This window comes from Orycteropus afer, unplaced genomic scaffold, assembly GCF_000298275.1.
Source record: "Orycteropus afer afer isolate SDZICR_OR568_19922 unplaced genomic scaffold, OryAfe1.0 scaffold00055, whole genome shotgun sequence".
NCBI classification, from domain to species: Eukaryota; Metazoa; Chordata; class Mammalia; order Tubulidentata; family Orycteropodidae; genus Orycteropus; species Orycteropus afer.
In genome coordinates, this window is record NW_006921642.1 from 1,312,801 (window position 1) to 1,330,465 (window position 17,665).

Sequence of the window (17,665 nt, forward strand, 5' to 3'; positions counted from 1 at the left end):
TTTTGTTTGTTTTTTTCTATGTGTATGTGTGTAGGAAGTTTAAATAATTTTTCCTTAAGTTACATATACAGGAACCGGGTTATTAGATCAAATTATTGAATCTTCTTAGTGCTTTAAACACTTCCATGTATCACTGTGATTTCCTATTTTACCTTTGTGATACCACCAACAGCATTTGAATATACTGTTTTCACTTTAACCTCATCAGCACAGATTGCTACTATTTTAATAATGTTTGCTAATTTAATTGACACATAGGAATCATATTTTAAAATCTAGTTAGGCAATATGTGATAATTGACTTTGTAGTTTTCCTTAAATTCAGTAATTCAGAAGTTGGGTGTACTACTTTATTACTTTATTATTCTGGTAGCATAGTGGCTAAAGCACTTGACTGCTAACGAGACGGCTGGCGGTTCAAACCCACCAGCCACTCCTCGGAAGGAAGGTTGGGCAATCCTACTTCCATAGTGATACTGCCTCGGAAACCCAAGGAGGGGTCGCTATGAGTCAGGGCCGACTCGACGGCACATAACAACAACAACAACACTTTATTACTTGTCAATGAAGTCAACAATGGTATCTAGCACTTTGACTTTAAAAAGCTCAACTTTAGCCATTTTCCTTTTTTTTGAAAAAAGCAAAATGCCCCTTCCAGTAAAAAAATCTTGAATATTCCTGTTATTTATTGCCTGAGGAAATTTAAGGGGTTTCCTTTGAAAAATATCCTTTAAAGTAGAATATTCATCCTATGACATATGTACAGTTAACTCCAAATCTAACAAAGTCCAAAATTAATATTATTGTAACTTGAACCCAAATTAAAAAAAAAAAAAAACACTGCTATCGAGTCACTTTCAACTGATAGCAACTCTGATTGGGTTTCTGAGGCAGTATATCTGTATGGAAGTAGATTTCCCAGTCTTTCTTCCACAGATTGGCTGGTGGGTATGAACCACCAACCTTCTGGTTAGCAGTCAGATGCCTTAGGCACTGTGCCACCAGAGCTCCTTAACTTGTTTTTTTTTTTTAAGAGTTTGTTTTACATTCAACATTATGTGTACATTTAGTTTCATTCCCCATTTACCATGCCCAACCCTACCCCAGTCTCCTCCCCTCCCTGTCCAGTAACCTTCCCCCTGTACCCTTCATAGTTATGCACTCCTGTGTGTCCTGCATTTCCTCAGTGTGAATGTTGCCCCTCTGGTGCCCTGTGGTCTATTGCTCTAAGGGATGTATTTCCATAGAGTATGTGGGTGCGTCATCCTGGGTTGAGGGATCTGCATGTACATCTTGTTAACTATTGATGGCTGAGGACCAGCCCCTGGGTATGAGTTTTATTCCAGGTGCAGAATGTATTCCAGGGCCATAGTATGGGGGGGGGGTCTCATCAGACACCATCCAACCAGTAATTCTGGTCATTATTGAGTTTTTGGATTATGTTCCACGTTTTCCCTCCCACTCTATCTAGGATCTCCAGATTTGATCCTTTCCTGAGTGGTTGGCATTGGTAGCCAGGCACCATCTAGTTCTTCTGGTCTCGAGGGCCATCATGTCCTATGGCTGATTGCTTCCAAATGCCCTTGTTTTTTTGCACTCTTCTTCACTTCCGATGCTAGGAGACCATTAGCTGCATCTGGATGGCCTCTTGAAACAGAGCTCCTTAACTTGAACCCACTGGAATGCTGTGAAAAATGCTGCCAGGCAAATTAGTATAAAAGAAAGCAAAAGTACTTGGCAGATTTCTCTGCAAAGAGGGTGTTACAGAATATTCATTTGCTGTGCTTTCAAAACTCTTCTTCCTTTTCACTTTCACGCTTCTTGAAATAATGAAAAAAAATTGGCTAAATTTCTTCATTTCTAGTGCTATACACCTTCCAGCCACTCCCAGGCCATATGGTAATTTTCTTTTATTTTTCCATTTAGGTAATAGGCACAGGACCACTGGGAGAAAAAGGAGAAAGGGGCTACCCAGGAGCTCCAGGGTTAAGAGGAGAGCCAGGCCCAAAAGGTAAGTTTCTTCCCTGGCACCTTGTCTTCTTCCTTCCCTTCCTCTTTTCTTTACTCTTCTCCTTCCCTGTCCCCTTCCCTTCCCTCTCTTCCTGTTTTTGACCTGCACTCATTCTTATTTTGAAACAAGTGTTACATTAGGTATCAAGGAGCCCTGCTCCTCCAGACTTAGTAGCTGCAGAAGCACAGAAGTTTTACAAAAGATACTGAGATGGTTTCAAGTTCCATTTTCTATGTTCTTCTTAAGTATGGGTACTTATAAGCACACTAGGGAAGATTTGTAACAAAAAAAATACCAAGTATAACTAAAAGAGTGAACTATTGTCAGTTCGTCTAACTCTCTTGTTTTCTTTAAAGGTTTCCCAGGAATACAAGGTACACCAGGCCCTCCAGGTAAGAATCCTTAACTACTTTCTTTAGACTCTCTGTACACCTTCTCTGTGGTTTGTATTTTGACCATGTGTGTAATCTCATACATTAGATAATTGTATAAAAGTAAGTAGCAATATTATCACATATTTTTCTAGTTATGAAAGTAAGATGTATTTATAGATATGTATTTATGGGATATTTCTTAAATTAACAATGTTGTTATTTGCCGTCGAGTCAGACCCGACTCACAGCGATCCCTCCTTGGGTTTTCAAGGCAGTATCACTACGAAAGTAGATTGCCCCATCTTCCTTCCGAGGAGTGGCTGGTCGGTTTGAACTGCCAGCCTTCTGGTTAGCAGTCAAGTGCTTTAGGCACTATGCTACCAGAGCTCATGTAATTAATAGACATATATGTCTTGGATGCCACCCTTTATCACTCTCTTTAAGTCAAAACTGCTGTTGCGGCCTCCATTATCTCAGTCTCTCCGTACCTTTTAAACATCATCTCCAGTTGCTCTCACAGAAAATGCCCTCCTTCTTTCCTCAGATCGCCCTTTCCCAGCACAGACACGTCGGATTAGCCTCAGTGCCTTTACTTAAACTTTTCCCTCTCAAGACCAAGCTTAGCATGAAACCTCTCCTAATTGCTAGAGTCAGCTCTATCCTTGCTCTTTTCTGGAATCCTGTATTGCCCTGCATATATTCATTCTACAATTATTACACGCATCCCAGTTTTGCATTTTCTAATAGACTGTGTATTTCAGAGGCTAGGAGATTACACCCACACACCCACATATGTGTACATGTGAGTGTAGTGTGTGTGAGTGTATGTAGTATTTCTTCCAGTTCTTAGAGTAGACATAGTGAACGATCTGGTAGAAACCCTCATGTGCCCTAGAATTTACAGGACAGAGTGCTGCAAGTTTTTAAGTTTTAAGTTGAGTCAGAGGCCCTTTTTTCTGAGCAGACAACAATCTCTGCTTTCCTATTTTCAATCCCCAATCCCTGCAAGTCCTCATCCTGCCATCTAAGTTACATTTCAGTGATGGCTCAAGGCAGGCCTTTCATCTGCTCATATCCCCACTGTCTGCTAAAGCTTTGGGAACTACCCTTAGCTAGCTCTGTCTCTTTCCTTCCTCATCAACCACTGCCCTTCTAGTGACCCTGCCATTTCATATTGCTCCTTAGTTTAGTAGTTGTACTTTCTACAACTACTTTTCTAACTCAATTTCTTGACCCACAATTTTTAACAACATTTGTCAAAATTGAACTATCTAGAGGCATCTGTCTGCTAAAAACCACGGGTTTCTATTCAGATCAGCTTCTGCACATCCCCTGCTTCTTCTAACACATTGTCTGACCTCAACTCCAGAGAGAATGAATTGTTAGACTGGCTTCTTATCTATTTAATTGTTCCATTCTTCTCTTCATTAGAGGTGCTTTCTCTTCTCACCTACCACTGATTTGGGCCCTGAGTACTTGACTAAAGCCCATATGGATGGCCTTAAATTCTTTTTGTTGCCTTCAACACATTGTGCTGTGGGTTTAACCTTTTTAAACTTTTCTTCTAATGATGCAAATTAAATTCTTTAATATGTGCTCATCTTTCCTCAGAACTCCCATCGTTTCATTTGCTTCACCCCATCGTAAATGTTTTTACTCTTCTTTTTTTCTCTACTCTGCTCTTTATTCACACTATATTTTTCTCATCTGTCCTTTTTTCCATATGCCCCTTTTTCCCAGCCAAATGCTGCCTCTTTCCTCACTAGAATTGCATAGCCTTTTTATTTGTATAGATTTAAACTTTGCATTATGATCCTTTACTTGAGATTTTGTTCTGTTTTAAGGCTTCCCTATACCAGGACAGGCTGGTGCTCCTGGCTTCCCTGGTGAAAGAGGAGAAAAAGGTGACCAGGGATTGCCAGGTGTGTCTTTACCTGGACCAAGCGGAAGGGATGGACTTCAAGGCCCTCCCGGACCCCCTGGGCCCCCTGGACAGCCAGGCCACGCAGGTAAATTAAGTTTCCTCAGGGATTTTTTCATAGGATGTCTGTCTGAATCTGGGTTTGCTAGGGGAGCAAAACTAGTGAATCATGTATGTATGCATATATATATATATATATATATATTTGTTGTTGTTGTTGTTATGTGCCGTCGAGTCGGCCCCGACTCATAGCGACCCCTCCTTGGGTTTCCAAGGCAGTATCACTACGGAAGTAGGATTGCCCAACCTTCCTTCCGAGGAGTGGCTGGTGGGTTTGAACCACCAGCCTTCTGGTTAGCAGTCAAGTGCTTTAGCCACTACGCTACCAGAGCTCCTATATATATATATATATATATATATATATATTTACTTACTTCAAAGAAATTGTGGGGCTAGCAATCCCCAAATCAATGGGTCTTAGCAGCTGCAGACTTCTCTTGGTTCATGAGATTACATAGGCTGACAAATCCAAAATCTGCAGGTCAGGCAGCAAGCTAGGGACTCCTGCTGGTTCACATTGTTATGAGGACTGGCAAATCCAAGATCTGAAGATCAGGTGGCACGCTGGAGACTTCTGCAGACTTAAGGTCTAGGAATCAGAAGTCAAATCAGAGAAATATGCAGGGTCAAGAGAGAGAGCCTAAGCTTCTCCAGAATATCCATTTATATACCAGAAGCAGACCACTGCCCCAAGGAGATGCCCATTTCAACTGATTGCCTGCTTATAAAATGGAAAGTTAGTACATAGTGTCTGCCAAACTACTGAGAATCATAGTTTGGCCAAGTTGATGTATAATATTAACCATCACAGTGTCTAGTCAGATGGCAAGATGGCATGGGAAAGCTAGACTGAGTATTGTGAACTCACCTCAAATTAGAATATAATTATTTATACACCAATTGGACATCTTTGGAAAATTAACCATGATATAAAAGGGAGTAGTTTTAAAAGAAAAGAAAAGAAAGAAAGCTTTTTAAAGGGATAAAAACATGTTACCAGTCCTGAGTTTCCTGGCATCTAAGGTTAACAGGTTCTGTAGTTGTCATTGAAAACAGAATGTGTTCTAATTTGTCTAGAGATACAAACTCAGACTGAAAACAAGGGAGAATTGATTTCATGGGTACATAGTCCATGGTGTATTTGATAACGTAATGAATGACTTCAAATATGAATAATTCTCCATATAGAATTTTCTTACATCAGCCCTCCATAAAAGCTAACAATGTAACAATAAATGCTTGATTCAATTAATGTGATTTTTATGATCCCAAAGTAATACCAACATAGAACCTAAAAAATTTCCAATGGAAGTTTGTCAGATTTGCAACATAGGCCTTTGGGTCTTCCTAGTTCAGACCCAGTCTGTGCTCTGTATTGTGCTTAAATTGCTTGTTGGCCTTGTTGTTTATATAAGAGGGCTCTGTGCACTGTAAGTACCAATTGAGATTTATTTGCTAGAATTCAAAAAGATATTTATTAAAGGGAGTTTTCATAGCTAAGCCTATTTACGGAGGCTTAATATGGACTTGATAGAACAATTGATTGCAGATTTGAAGCTTCATTGGAAAAGGAGCAGGATAAATTTCCTTTGACGTGTTGGTAATAGGCAGGGAAATGAACCAATCATAGGTGACTTTGTGGAACTCTCCTTTCTTCTCTCATGAAATGTGGAGAATGAAGATGAAATATTGATCCTTTAGAAATTCAAACAAAAATCAGTCTTTCTCTATGTGTCCAAGAGAAGACTTTGAGCATAAAATGGGTCTTTGGATTACTTTTTCTTTCAAAAAAATATTTGAATGCCTACTCAGAGGTCCCTGTTGTTAGTTGTTAGGTACTATCAAGTCACTTCCAACTCATAGTGATCATATGTACAATAGAATAAAATATTGCCCAGTCCTGTGCCAGCCTCACAATCAGTGTTACATTTGAGCCCATCATTACAGTGACTGTGTCAGTCCAACTCATTGAAGGTCTTCCACTTTTCTTGGGATCCTCTACTGTACCATGCATGATGTCCTCCCCCAGGGACTGATCCCTAGCTGGCACAAATGGTTTGCTTTTGGCTACTAACATAAAGGTTGGTAGTTCGAAACTACCCATTGGCTCTGCAGAAGAAAGACACTACTTCTGTAATGATTACAGCCAAGAAAATCTTACAGAGCAGCTCTATTCTGTAACACACGGTGTGTCTATGATTCAGAATTGACTCAATGGCAATGGATTTGGTTTGGTGTTATTTACCAAGCACTGTTCTAGGAGCCAGAGCAGTGACAAACTCATTAAAAAAAAAAATTTGTGCTAATGAACTCACAAACTAAGGGGCAAGACAGACATAACTAAGTAAATTATATGGTATTTAGGAGTTGGTAAGTGCTACAGATGAAAAAAAAACCAAGGGAATGTAATACGGAGTTCTGAAGTTGGGGGTGAGCTGGACTCATGGAATTGAAATTTTTAATAGGGTGCTTGCTCAGCAGAAGCCTGAAGGAGGTGAGGGAACCATTCTTGGGAAATCTGGGAGAAGAGCATTCTTTTTGAATATATATAATTTAGCCAGCACCAAGACATTAACAGATTTCATGTAAGAGTATGAACTTTCCACTACTGTCAATTCAGTAGGAAGCATTAGCCAAACACATTGTATAATATCCACCATCATAATTTTCCAATTTGCCCCTTTTAGTCAGTGTAAATTAAGTAATTCACAATTATGGAGTATTAAATGATAATTTGCAAATTAAAACTATTTTCAGATTTACAGTAGATATTCAAAGAGGCTACATTTTAAAACTAACTGCTGCCTTGGGACCTATCAATAGCTCATTAGCCATGCATCATTTAATCACCCCCATGTAGATTTCTACATCCCCATTCTGTGCTGTAATCTGGTCCCATATGGTTGCAGCCAACTCTAGGCCATCTGTGACTGCAGATCTGTTAATGCTCAGATATAAAATGTAGAATCTTAGACTTCCATTTAGAACTCCTCAGAAATAGTCACTATATTCTTGCTCTAGATTTTAAAATTATTTTAAATCCATTTTTTGTTGAGAACATATCATTACTTTCTTCTCAAAGATGGGAAGTCATTCTGGTTGAGATCCATCCTACAGGAAGTGTGTTCTGGGTGTGTGTGTGGATATTGCTTTGATGGTGCAGTGGCTGAGAGGTTCACTGCTAATTGGAAGGTTGATGATTCTAATCCAGCAGCTCCACATGAGAAAGACCTGGCAATCTGCTTCCATAAAGATTTTTAAAAAACCAAATCAAATCCATTGCTGTTGAATCAAATTCCTAGGAAGCCCTGTGGGGCAGTTCTACTCTACTCTATCACGTGGGGTTGCTATGAGTTGAAATTGACTTGACAGCACCCAACAGCAACAAACATATATGCGTGTGTGTGTGTGTGCGCGTGTGTGTGTAAATTTGAGGAAATCTTGGTTCTTTAAAGTGAAGTAATTTAGGGACTGCTCTTTGAAGTATAAAAATTAACTGTACTTTGTTCAAGACCATTAGTGTCTGTTGAGCACAGGTCAAAGGACCAAAAAAGAGTTAAGGAGAAACAGAAACCACAGAGCGGGGTGCATAGCAGTGGCTGCCAAGTGGGGATGACAGATAGTTATCACTACCTTGGGCTTTCTTACTGTCTGTTTTTGGAGGAATCTCATTAAAAAAAAAAAAAAAAAATCAGTAACCAAAAAGCAGGCAAAACAAGAAGGCTTTTCCCTCAGACTTCATTCTTGCACACTTGAAAGTAACCTTTCCACTGAATTCTAAACAAATAGAACAAGGAAGTTTTTGCTTTTTTTTTTTTTTTTTTTTTTTTAGCATTTTTGTTTAGAAGAGCAAAGCTACCATTGCTCACTTGATATATTGTAAACCAGTAGAGAACGCTGAGGTGGAGAAGCTGAAATTGTTGTCGCTGGCTAACACATCCAAGCCAGAGGTAGAAACTGCACAGGCAGACCCTCGGCCCCTTATGTTATAGTGGTCTTAGGGATGTTCAAATGACGCTGTAGCCTCTGTTGTTTTCTTCTCTTTATGATCATAAAAAAATAGAATAAAGGAAAACATAGAGAAGCTTGAGCTCTAACTCCTAACTGTTTTGACTATATTGATGACTGGAGTGCTCCAGGCAGAAGCAATATGTGAAATTGTTCACTAAAATAGTACCAATAGCTATTGAGTTGATTCTGACTTACAGCAACCTCATGGGTGTCAGAGTAGAACTGCACTCTATAGGGTTTTCAATAGGTGATTTTTTTGGGAAGTAGATAGCCAGGCCTTTCTTCCATGGCGCCTCTGGGTAGTCTTGAACCTCCAACCTTTCAGTTAGCAGCCAACGTGTATTAACTCTTTACACCACTTAGGGTCTCTGTTAAATCATTTACTCTGATATTTTTCTTTAGAAATATTAGAGAAGAAAGTATAAACTCTCTCACAGTGTATATCTGAAACATAAAACAATACTTTTTGTTAAGCTAGTTACCCATAACAGATGGTGTTTGCATTACTGTCAATTATTTTCATGCCTTGTTATATAAATGATACTCAGAATTGCTTATGAATGAAAAATTAGAGGCATTTTCCTGTGAATAACCTGCTTCTCTAAAGTAATAATTATTTGTCTGGTAATTTGCTTAGAAAAACAAAAGGAGTAAATTTGTTCAAGTTTCAGCGTAGACTGTACTAGATGCCCTGGGTAAATCACTTAACTTCTTTGAGACTCCAGTTTCTTACTCTGTAAAATAAAGATGATGGTTCCTACTAAGCAATATAAATATGAAATAATGCATGGTAAAGGGCTTTATGAACTAAATGGTGCTTTAGGATGGTGAAATAGAAATTTTAGTAACATTTGCTTCTAATGGCAAGTGTGATATGCATATTAGTTGTATTTTTCAAGTTTATATAGCAGGAATGTTTTAAAGCAAACTAAAGCTGGATTTCTAGTGCTTATCAAACACTCTAAAATAGTTTATTTTATAATAGAGATTGAATTAAGAGAGTGAAAATACCTGATTTCAGTTTAGTGGGAACAATCCTGTACTTCTAAAATCAATTTCAGATGGAATTGTGGAATGTCAGCCGGGACCACGAGGTGATCAGGGTCCTCCTGGAAGTCCAGGGCAGCCCGGATTGACTGGGGAAGTTGGAGAGAAAGGTAAGAGATTTTAATTTTCTTTTTTTTTTTAAATGGCAGTTATATTCATGTATGTGGTACACATCCACACATTTGTGCTGGCTTTGGAGTGGGGTTAGAGTGGGTTTGGGTATAATCTTCTTTATTGGGACCTGCCCTTAAAATCCATTCCTAGAAAAATTGTCTTCCTACAACTCTGTTGCAATAGTTCTGATTTTGAGCTTTTGAGAGAGAGTTATCTATCATCTGGGAGGGAAATACTAAGATACAGCCCTGAAAGTAAAAGTCATTGTATGATTTTTATGGACTATGGAGTCAAACTTTGCAATGCAGACATGGTCAGCAGGTTAAACGCTCAGTCGGATCCATATATTGTCATGATATTTCAGTTCAGACTTGGAGAATTCTAGTCTCAAAGAATGAAAGTCTTTCTTTCAAGCCAAATCACAAATCTGTCCATGGAATGGGAATACCCACTCATACTCAAATCATATTTGCATAATCACTGTGCAATCTGCTGCTTCACTCTTGGCTCTGAATTTTGTCTTTAATCTTTTCAAGTGTTTGCTGTAACATCAGCACAGGGTATATTTTAACCTCTTTAGCGATCTTGGAAACAGTAGTGGATTATTACTGCATCAATGTAGAGTATAATAAATAATGGATATTTTAATATTTCTATGTTTATTTATAACGAGAGAGTAGAAAGGATATCAACTCCAATATGTATCATTTCTGCCTTTAGATTTTAAAAAAGTTTTGGTCCTCAAAAGTCTGAAACACAAACACTCCATGGAAAACAATTTTCACTAACATCTTAGAAATTTAACAACCACATAAATTGCAGGATCTTAGATGGTAGTGATCTTAGAAGCTATCAGAAAGTTTGCCACTGGTCTATTTGCCATTTGGTTTTCAATGAATACCAGTAGTGACCAGGCATTAGTACAGGTGAACTGTTCCATGTTATGCCAGATCTAATACTTAGAAGGTATGAGATCTTGTTTACCTACCCCTGAATCCCAACTAAAGCCTTCTTTCCTCCCTTTGTCTTCATACTTATAGAACTATCATCCTACCCTGATTTTAGTTTGTTAATAAATCTCTTCATCCACTTACAGCTTTGAAAGCAAAAGCACCCATGGAACTCCACTGTACCCAGAACTTAAGCTGAATCATTTCTTTCCCACTAATAGGTTCCAGTTCTGCCCCATGGAAGAACACAAATGAAAAAGTGTGCCTCTCTCCACATTGCAGCACCATAGAGTTATATTTGTTGATCTGGCTTCCATTTATGTCAATAGGGCCCTGGCATGGAACATTAAACAATAGTGCCTAGGGCTGGGAAGCAGCCATTTAGAGAGAGGAGTAGAAAGAGAATAAAGACCAACCTCTTTGACTCCTTAGTATGGGCTTTTTCATATGATCCTTTCACTCTCTTTATGCCTGATTTATATCCAGAAACCAGATATTTGGACATTTAAGACACACATGTATCTAAGATACCATAAGCCTTTTAAACTAGTTTGAAAATCAAGGTAGAAACTAAAAAAAACAAACTCACTGACATCAAGTTGGTTCCAACTCACAGCAACCCCCTTCAGGTTTCTATGTAAAGGTTGTAAATCCTTATGCAAGTTGATTGCCCCATCTTCCTTCTGCAGAACAGCTGGTGGTTTGCACTGTGTACCTTCTGGGTTAGCAGTCAAATGCCTTAGGCACTGCACCACCAGAGATCCTTAATCAAGAGAGAAGATGTTGGAATTTCCAAAGAAAGGAATTTTCTCCTGGTTTGTTTTTTTGTGTGTGTGCATGTGCACATGCATGTGTGTATGTGTGTGTGCATGTGTGTGTCCCATGTCTCTCTCCTATTCTAATATCTGGTGTCAAGACAGGTTTCGGCTTTTGTGGCTTTTAATTCACATTGATTTTCCATCAGCCAGTAACACAGATTTAATATCCAGGAAATACATTTTAGTTCACTAAAAAGTACTAAAAGGAACCCTGGTAGTGCAATGGTTGAGAGCTTAGCTGCTAACCAAAAGGCAGTTCTGTAGGAGAAAAGACCTGGTGATCTGCTTCCATAAAGATTACAGCTTAGGTGACCCCATGGGGTAGCTCTACTCTGTCACACAGGGTCACTGTGGGTCAAAAATTGACTTGACAGCACCTGACACAACAAACAAAAAATACTCAAGTAAAGGAAAAAACAAAAAAAAGAGGGAAGTTTTAGAATTAGAGACAAAATTATAATGGTCAAATATTCTCAGGTTGACAGGCAAAATTGAAGGTCTGGATCATTTTTGTAAGCAGCCATATCCTTTTGCAAGGTAGAAATACTAGGATTCATTTTTAAAGTACAGTAGCAGTAACATACAAAGTGTGCAGAAGGCAACAGGCGTGTTCAATGACCTCAGAAAGAAGGGCACATAGCAGACTGGGAGGGGTCAACCCATGAGCACAAGGAGACATCTGGAGCAGGATCTGGATAAAGGGAAAAAACATGAATTTGAATAGAACACAATGAGTGACAGCCTTCTTTGCCTTTTTCTTTTCTATAAGCACACTGCAGAGATTTATGCTCATATACTGCATGTAAGGTCCCATTGTTTCTCTTTTTTAGGTCAAAAAGGAGAGAGTTGCATTGAATGTGATACAGCCGGAATCCGAGGGCCTCCAGGGCCACAAGGTCCCCCAGGAGAAATAGGTAAGAGCTGAAATATGAAAATGGACTTCAATGGATTGGCACCTTCACACTGAAGCATATCTTACTCCATTAAGAAACTTAATTTTCTACATTGAAAGCTAAAGATTAATAATGAGAATTTTAAACCATACTTTCAAGATGTGTTCACATTGTTGAAAATTATCAAGATAGCCTATCATTTTGGAATGGCTCAGATTACCTAATACAAGGAAAGCAGCATTAGGTGTTCACTCATATCCATCAATTTAGCAATCTCGAATGAAAGAAGTTATTAGGATGTTTTTCCTTAAAGTGGTGTATGGTGAGTTCAGGAGGCTTGTAGCAACCTCCTTCAGTGCTATTTGTATGCATTGGAGGTTACTTTTTCTCTTTCTGAACCTATCTAGGGGCATTTAAGTTAATACTCTCTTGAGATTTTTCAAATATCCATCCACTATATATAAAGACTTTTATACTTTCAGATTTTGAGAAACTTTTAGAGTTATTAGGAAATGTTTTGAGAATGATATGCTGATATTTTCTCTCGCCCCTCTCTTCTGAAAGGTTTCCCAGGACAGCCAGGAGCCAAAGGGGACAGAGGTTTACCTGGAAGGGATGGTCTGGGAGGGCTGCCAGTAAGTAAACCTGTTTGAGTTCATATATATATTAGAAGTTGCAACCAAACAAATATGTAGATAGATAGATATGTATTTTTCCCCCTTTGTGCAAAAAATGGCTTCTGACTTACTGGGGGACTGGTAAAGTGTCCTTTTGTCCAGTAATCTAGAATTACTATAGTGTTTGACCCTAGTCCTTAGTTCATGCAGAGCACTGAGAATGAGCAATGCTGTTAAATCTAGTCTGTGCTTGTCAATTACTTTTCATCTCATGTGATCACAATTCAGTTGCAGTTTCTCTGTGCCCAGGTATAGCCAGCTGGTAGTAACTGCTAACCAGAAGGCTGGTGGTTCAAACCCACCAGCCACTCCTCAGAAGGAAGGTTGGGCAATCTACTTCCATAGAGATACTGGCTCGGAAACCCAAGGGGGGGTCGCTATGAGTCAGATCTGACTTGATGGCAGTGAGTTTTTTTTTAATATTAACTCAAAATAAATCTAAAAAATACCACAACTCTTTTCAAATTCAAAAGTAAGATTATGTATTCATTTGATTTACCCCAAATAATGAATTTTCCATGACCCTCTGCTAATTTTTCTGATAGGTGGCTGGTAGAAATAAATTATTGCCACTCCTGGCACCACATTAAATAGATTGGGCTTCTTCTACCTTTCTTGAGTTGGTTTAAATGAAATGTGCTGTATTATAAGAGGCACTTTTAACTCGAGGACAGCTCAGGTCAGCTGTCCCGCAGTCCAGAACTTTCTGCAATGATGGAAATGTTCTGTGTCTGTACTGTCTAATTTGATAGCCACTGTCCATATGTGGCTGTTGTGTACTTGAAATGTGACTAGTTAAGACTAAGAAACTGTATTTTTAAATACACTTAATTTAAATTTTTAAATTGTATTGAACAGTGCACACACAGAGAGAAAGAGTTGCTGACTTCATATTTCTAACAGTGTGCTAGATGGTGTTAGATGTACATCCACATGGTGTCACTCTGCCGGGTTTAGCATAGAAAGACCTGCTCCTATTCTTTAACCTGCATTAGGTTATTGTTCTTCGGTAGCAATATGGGCAGAAAAATTAAGTCAAGTCCCTCTGGGTTAGTCCTAAATTTATCATTTGCTTAACTTCTTCACATGTCAGTCTCCACATTTGTCTAATGAGTATGTTTTACCAGATAATATGTAAGTTCTTTGAGTGCTTGCTTACATGATATGCAGCAGAAATAAATGAGTCTGGATTCCAGCTCCAATGCTTACATGTATGTACTCTGGGAAAAATCACTGACCTTCACTGAGTATCAGTTTCCTCATTTGCTAAATGATGATTAAAATGTTCCAGAGTCATGATCAGGATTAGAGATGATGCAAAGGATCATGACATGTTAGGGACATGATAAATGATAGCTGTTTTTTAACGCTAAAAATTGTATGAATTTTGGTATGTTTCTGATTGTCTAAATGAGCTCTGGTAGCGTAGTGCCTAAGGCACTTGACTGCTAACCAGAAGTCTGGCGGTTGAAACCCACCAGCCACTCCTCGGAGGGAAGGTTGGACAATCTACTTCCTTAGTGATATTGCCTTGGGAACGAAGGAGAGGTCACTATGAGTCGGGTCCGACTCGACAGCACATAACAACAACAACAACAACAAATGTATGCTATACACACACAGAGAGGTTATGTATGTGTGGGATCCACAGATGTATCTAAGAATCTTTTGAGAGGGAGTTTATGGAAAGGGATTTAAACTGAAAGAATTGTGCAAGAGTTTAAATTCTGCCAAGATAGCAGGGCAACTGAAGAGATTTGTTCCTTAGGCCTCAGAGAATAAGAGATTGGGACAAATATTTGAACCATTGCAATTTTCCTTGTGAACCCAACTCTCAAAGTGGCTGAAAGAGAAATCATCTGTGGGGGTAGGCATTCTTTGCAGATTTTACTTTCCAGGAACTGAAAAATGTTCTAATGTGTGTGTCTTGGGAATGTCAAATCTATTCTTCTGCAGTTTGTAATAACTGAAGAGTTGGACATATATTCACTACCCAGAATTTCCTCTTTCAGTCTTGCCTTGGAAGTCCTAATCTTTTCTGAAATAGAGGATATGGATGAGTATAGAAGGAAACTTGTGAAATGTCAGTAGTGATGGCCACCACCAGTTGCTGTCAAGTCGATTCTGACTCATGGCGGCCCCATGTGGGTCAGAGTGGAACTGTGCTCCACAGAGTTTTCAAAAGATGGTATTTTGGAAGTAGATCACCAGATCTTTCTTCTGAGGCACCTCTGAGTAGACTAGCATCTCCAGTCTTTCTGTTAGCAGCTGAACACATTAACCATTTGCTCCATTCAGCAACTCCCAATACTGACCAGAACTAGAAGAAACGTTGCTATTCCCAACCCTCATTGACTCTTCAACATCATCTGTACCCATAAGCCATTTCTGTAGTTCCTTGACCCTGAGACTCACACATTCAGCACCTCACCAAGAAAGACTTTTCTGATTTTTTTTTTTTCCAAACAGTTGCCAAAATGTTTTTGTGAATGTTTAACAGTTGTGAGGGGAAAGAAAGTTATCTAAGGGCTTCTTTGTACCCAATGCCAATCTATTACTCCCTCCTTTTTGTAAAAGAAACACAAGTAGTGAGGTCAGATCAGAGCTTTGTTCACAGAGCTATTGGCTTCCCTCTAGAAAATGAATGATGAGATGTAAATGCATTGCAATTTTTAAAGATGATAGCTTCACAGTTCTGATATCATTATTGACTGTGTTATCAATCAAGCTAGTATGTTACATGAATGGATGTATTCTGTGGCATCATAATGCTTTATTGTCGTAGGGGCCACAAGGCTCACCAGGGCTTATGGGTCAGCCAGGAGCCAAAGGAGAACCTGGAGAGATTTACTTTGACATACGACTCAAAGGTGAAAAAGGAAACCCAGGCTTTCCAGGACAGCCTGGTATGCCAGGGAGAGCAGGAACCCCTGGAAGAGATGGCCATCCTGGTCTTCCTGGACCCAAAGGATCACCGGTATGTTTATTTCCATACTTTGAATATGCACAGTACACGTTAACCTCCAAAGAAAAAAAAGAAATGAATTATTTGACGCATTTCTATGTATTTTCAAATAATGATCTGAATGGTGACTATCAAAAATGAATTTGGTTCATGGGAAAACTCAAGTCTGAAAACCTAGGTATTGATAGTGTTGACTTGAAGATTGGAAGATAATAATACCAGAATCAGCTGATATGTTTGGAGAACTGGAAAGACTTAGATCTGTTGGATGGGGAGATGAAATTTAAAGTTAGTAGTCTTAAATTAATTCTTTTTTTAAAAATTCACGATATACGTTATCTCATTCTTTGAAATATCTCCTTACGTAGGGTGGGAAAGGGAAAATTATTTCTAGGCTTAGAAAAAAGTATATTGGTTTTAGTTGTTAACCACATGGTGCCCTTTGTGGGAGAGTTAATGAAGTAAATAAGTGTAAGCTGGTTGAATTTTGGTACTTATTTACAGCAGATGGCTGGACAATGTAATATGGATAGGAGTGGTTGGTCTGTCAACTAATAAAGCTCCTCTTTCTTTCTTGTTTTAGGGCTCAGTAGGATTAAAAGGAGAACGTGGCCCTCCTGGAGGAGTTGGATTCCCTGGAAGTCGTGGTGACATCGGCCCTCCTGGCCCAGCAGGGTTTGGTCCTATTGGCCCAACTGGTGACAAAGGACAAACAGGTTTTCCTGGAAACCCCGGATCACCAGGCCTCCCAGGTGAGGCCTGAGAATTCTTAAGGTGCACCACAAAGGCTACACAAAGAATACTGGCCCCAGAGAGGCAGGCAGCATGACTTTTGTTTCAGTTCCTGCAGACACGAGGTTGTGACCTTAGCAAGTCTTTCTGAAGCCTTTGTGTACCTTGTTTCTTTACATATATAATGAGCTAGATGAGCCAGATCATCTATTGTTGTTGTTATGTGCCTTGAAGTGGGACCCTACTGGTTAGCAGTCAAGTGCCTTAGGCACTGCACTATCAGAGCTCCTAGGTCATCTATAAGATCTGGCTAAAAACTGTTTTTATTTTGTAGATGATTATCTTTATAAGTAAGTATACAATATATGCATATCAGTGAATGCTAGTCTTTTATGCAGAGAGAATAGAAACTTAAGCAAATATATTTTTTTTCCCTTGATTTCTATTGTTCTTGGATAAGAAATCAATACTGGCTTCCATATATCCTAATCCATATAATTTCTGCCTCTCCCTTGGATATGCAGATGCCTATTGACTAATTCTGTGGGAGAAAGATGTGGCAGTCTGCTTCCATAAAGATTTTTATTCTTGGAAAACATGGGAGAGTCTCCTCTGTTGTACAGGGTCACTGTGAGTCAGAATTGACTTGATGACTGTGGGCTTGGTTTGACTGATTCTAAGGAGCCCTGGTTGGGCAATCCTACTTCTGTAGTGATCCTGCCTTGGAAACCCAAGGAGAGGTCCCTATGAGTCGGGGCCGACTCGATGGCACATAATAACAACAACAAGAAGGAGCCCCTGGTGGTGCAGTAGGTAGCTCTTAGCTATTAACCAAAGGATCATTGGTTCAAACCCAACAGTGACAGGAGAAAGATGTAACAGTCTGCTTCCATGAAGATTACAGGCTTGAAAACCCTATGTGTCAGTTCAACTCTGTCCTATAGGGTTGCTATGAGTCAGAATCTACTCTGCAACAATAGAATAATGGGTTATTGACTGATCCTGTAGCATTTTCAATTTCAATGTTCTTATTTAATTCTATTTTAGTTTCAGTCATTTACTCTTGACTGAGTGGATGCTCTGTGTCAAGCA

General features: G+C 39.1%; 1 protein-coding gene across 1 annotated transcript in view; it reads left to right on the plus strand.

The window, feature by feature from the left end:
- The window catches only part of COL4A1 (collagen type IV alpha 1 chain), a 194,788-nt gene that overhangs the window by 126,563 nt on the left and 50,560 nt on the right, over positions 1-17,665 (plus strand). The window contains exons 19-26 of the mRNA XM_007938912.2: positions 1,927-2,011; positions 2,368-2,403; positions 4,230-4,394; positions 9,439-9,534; positions 12,137-12,220; positions 12,764-12,834; positions 15,662-15,853; positions 16,425-16,593. Coding sequence (XP_007937103.1) covers positions 1,927-2,011; positions 2,368-2,403; positions 4,230-4,394; positions 9,439-9,534; positions 12,137-12,220; positions 12,764-12,834; positions 15,662-15,853; positions 16,425-16,593 — 898 coding nt within the window. The remainder of the gene's footprint in view (positions 1-1,926; positions 2,012-2,367; positions 2,404-4,229; positions 4,395-9,438; positions 9,535-12,136; positions 12,221-12,763; positions 12,835-15,661; positions 15,854-16,424; positions 16,594-17,665) is intronic.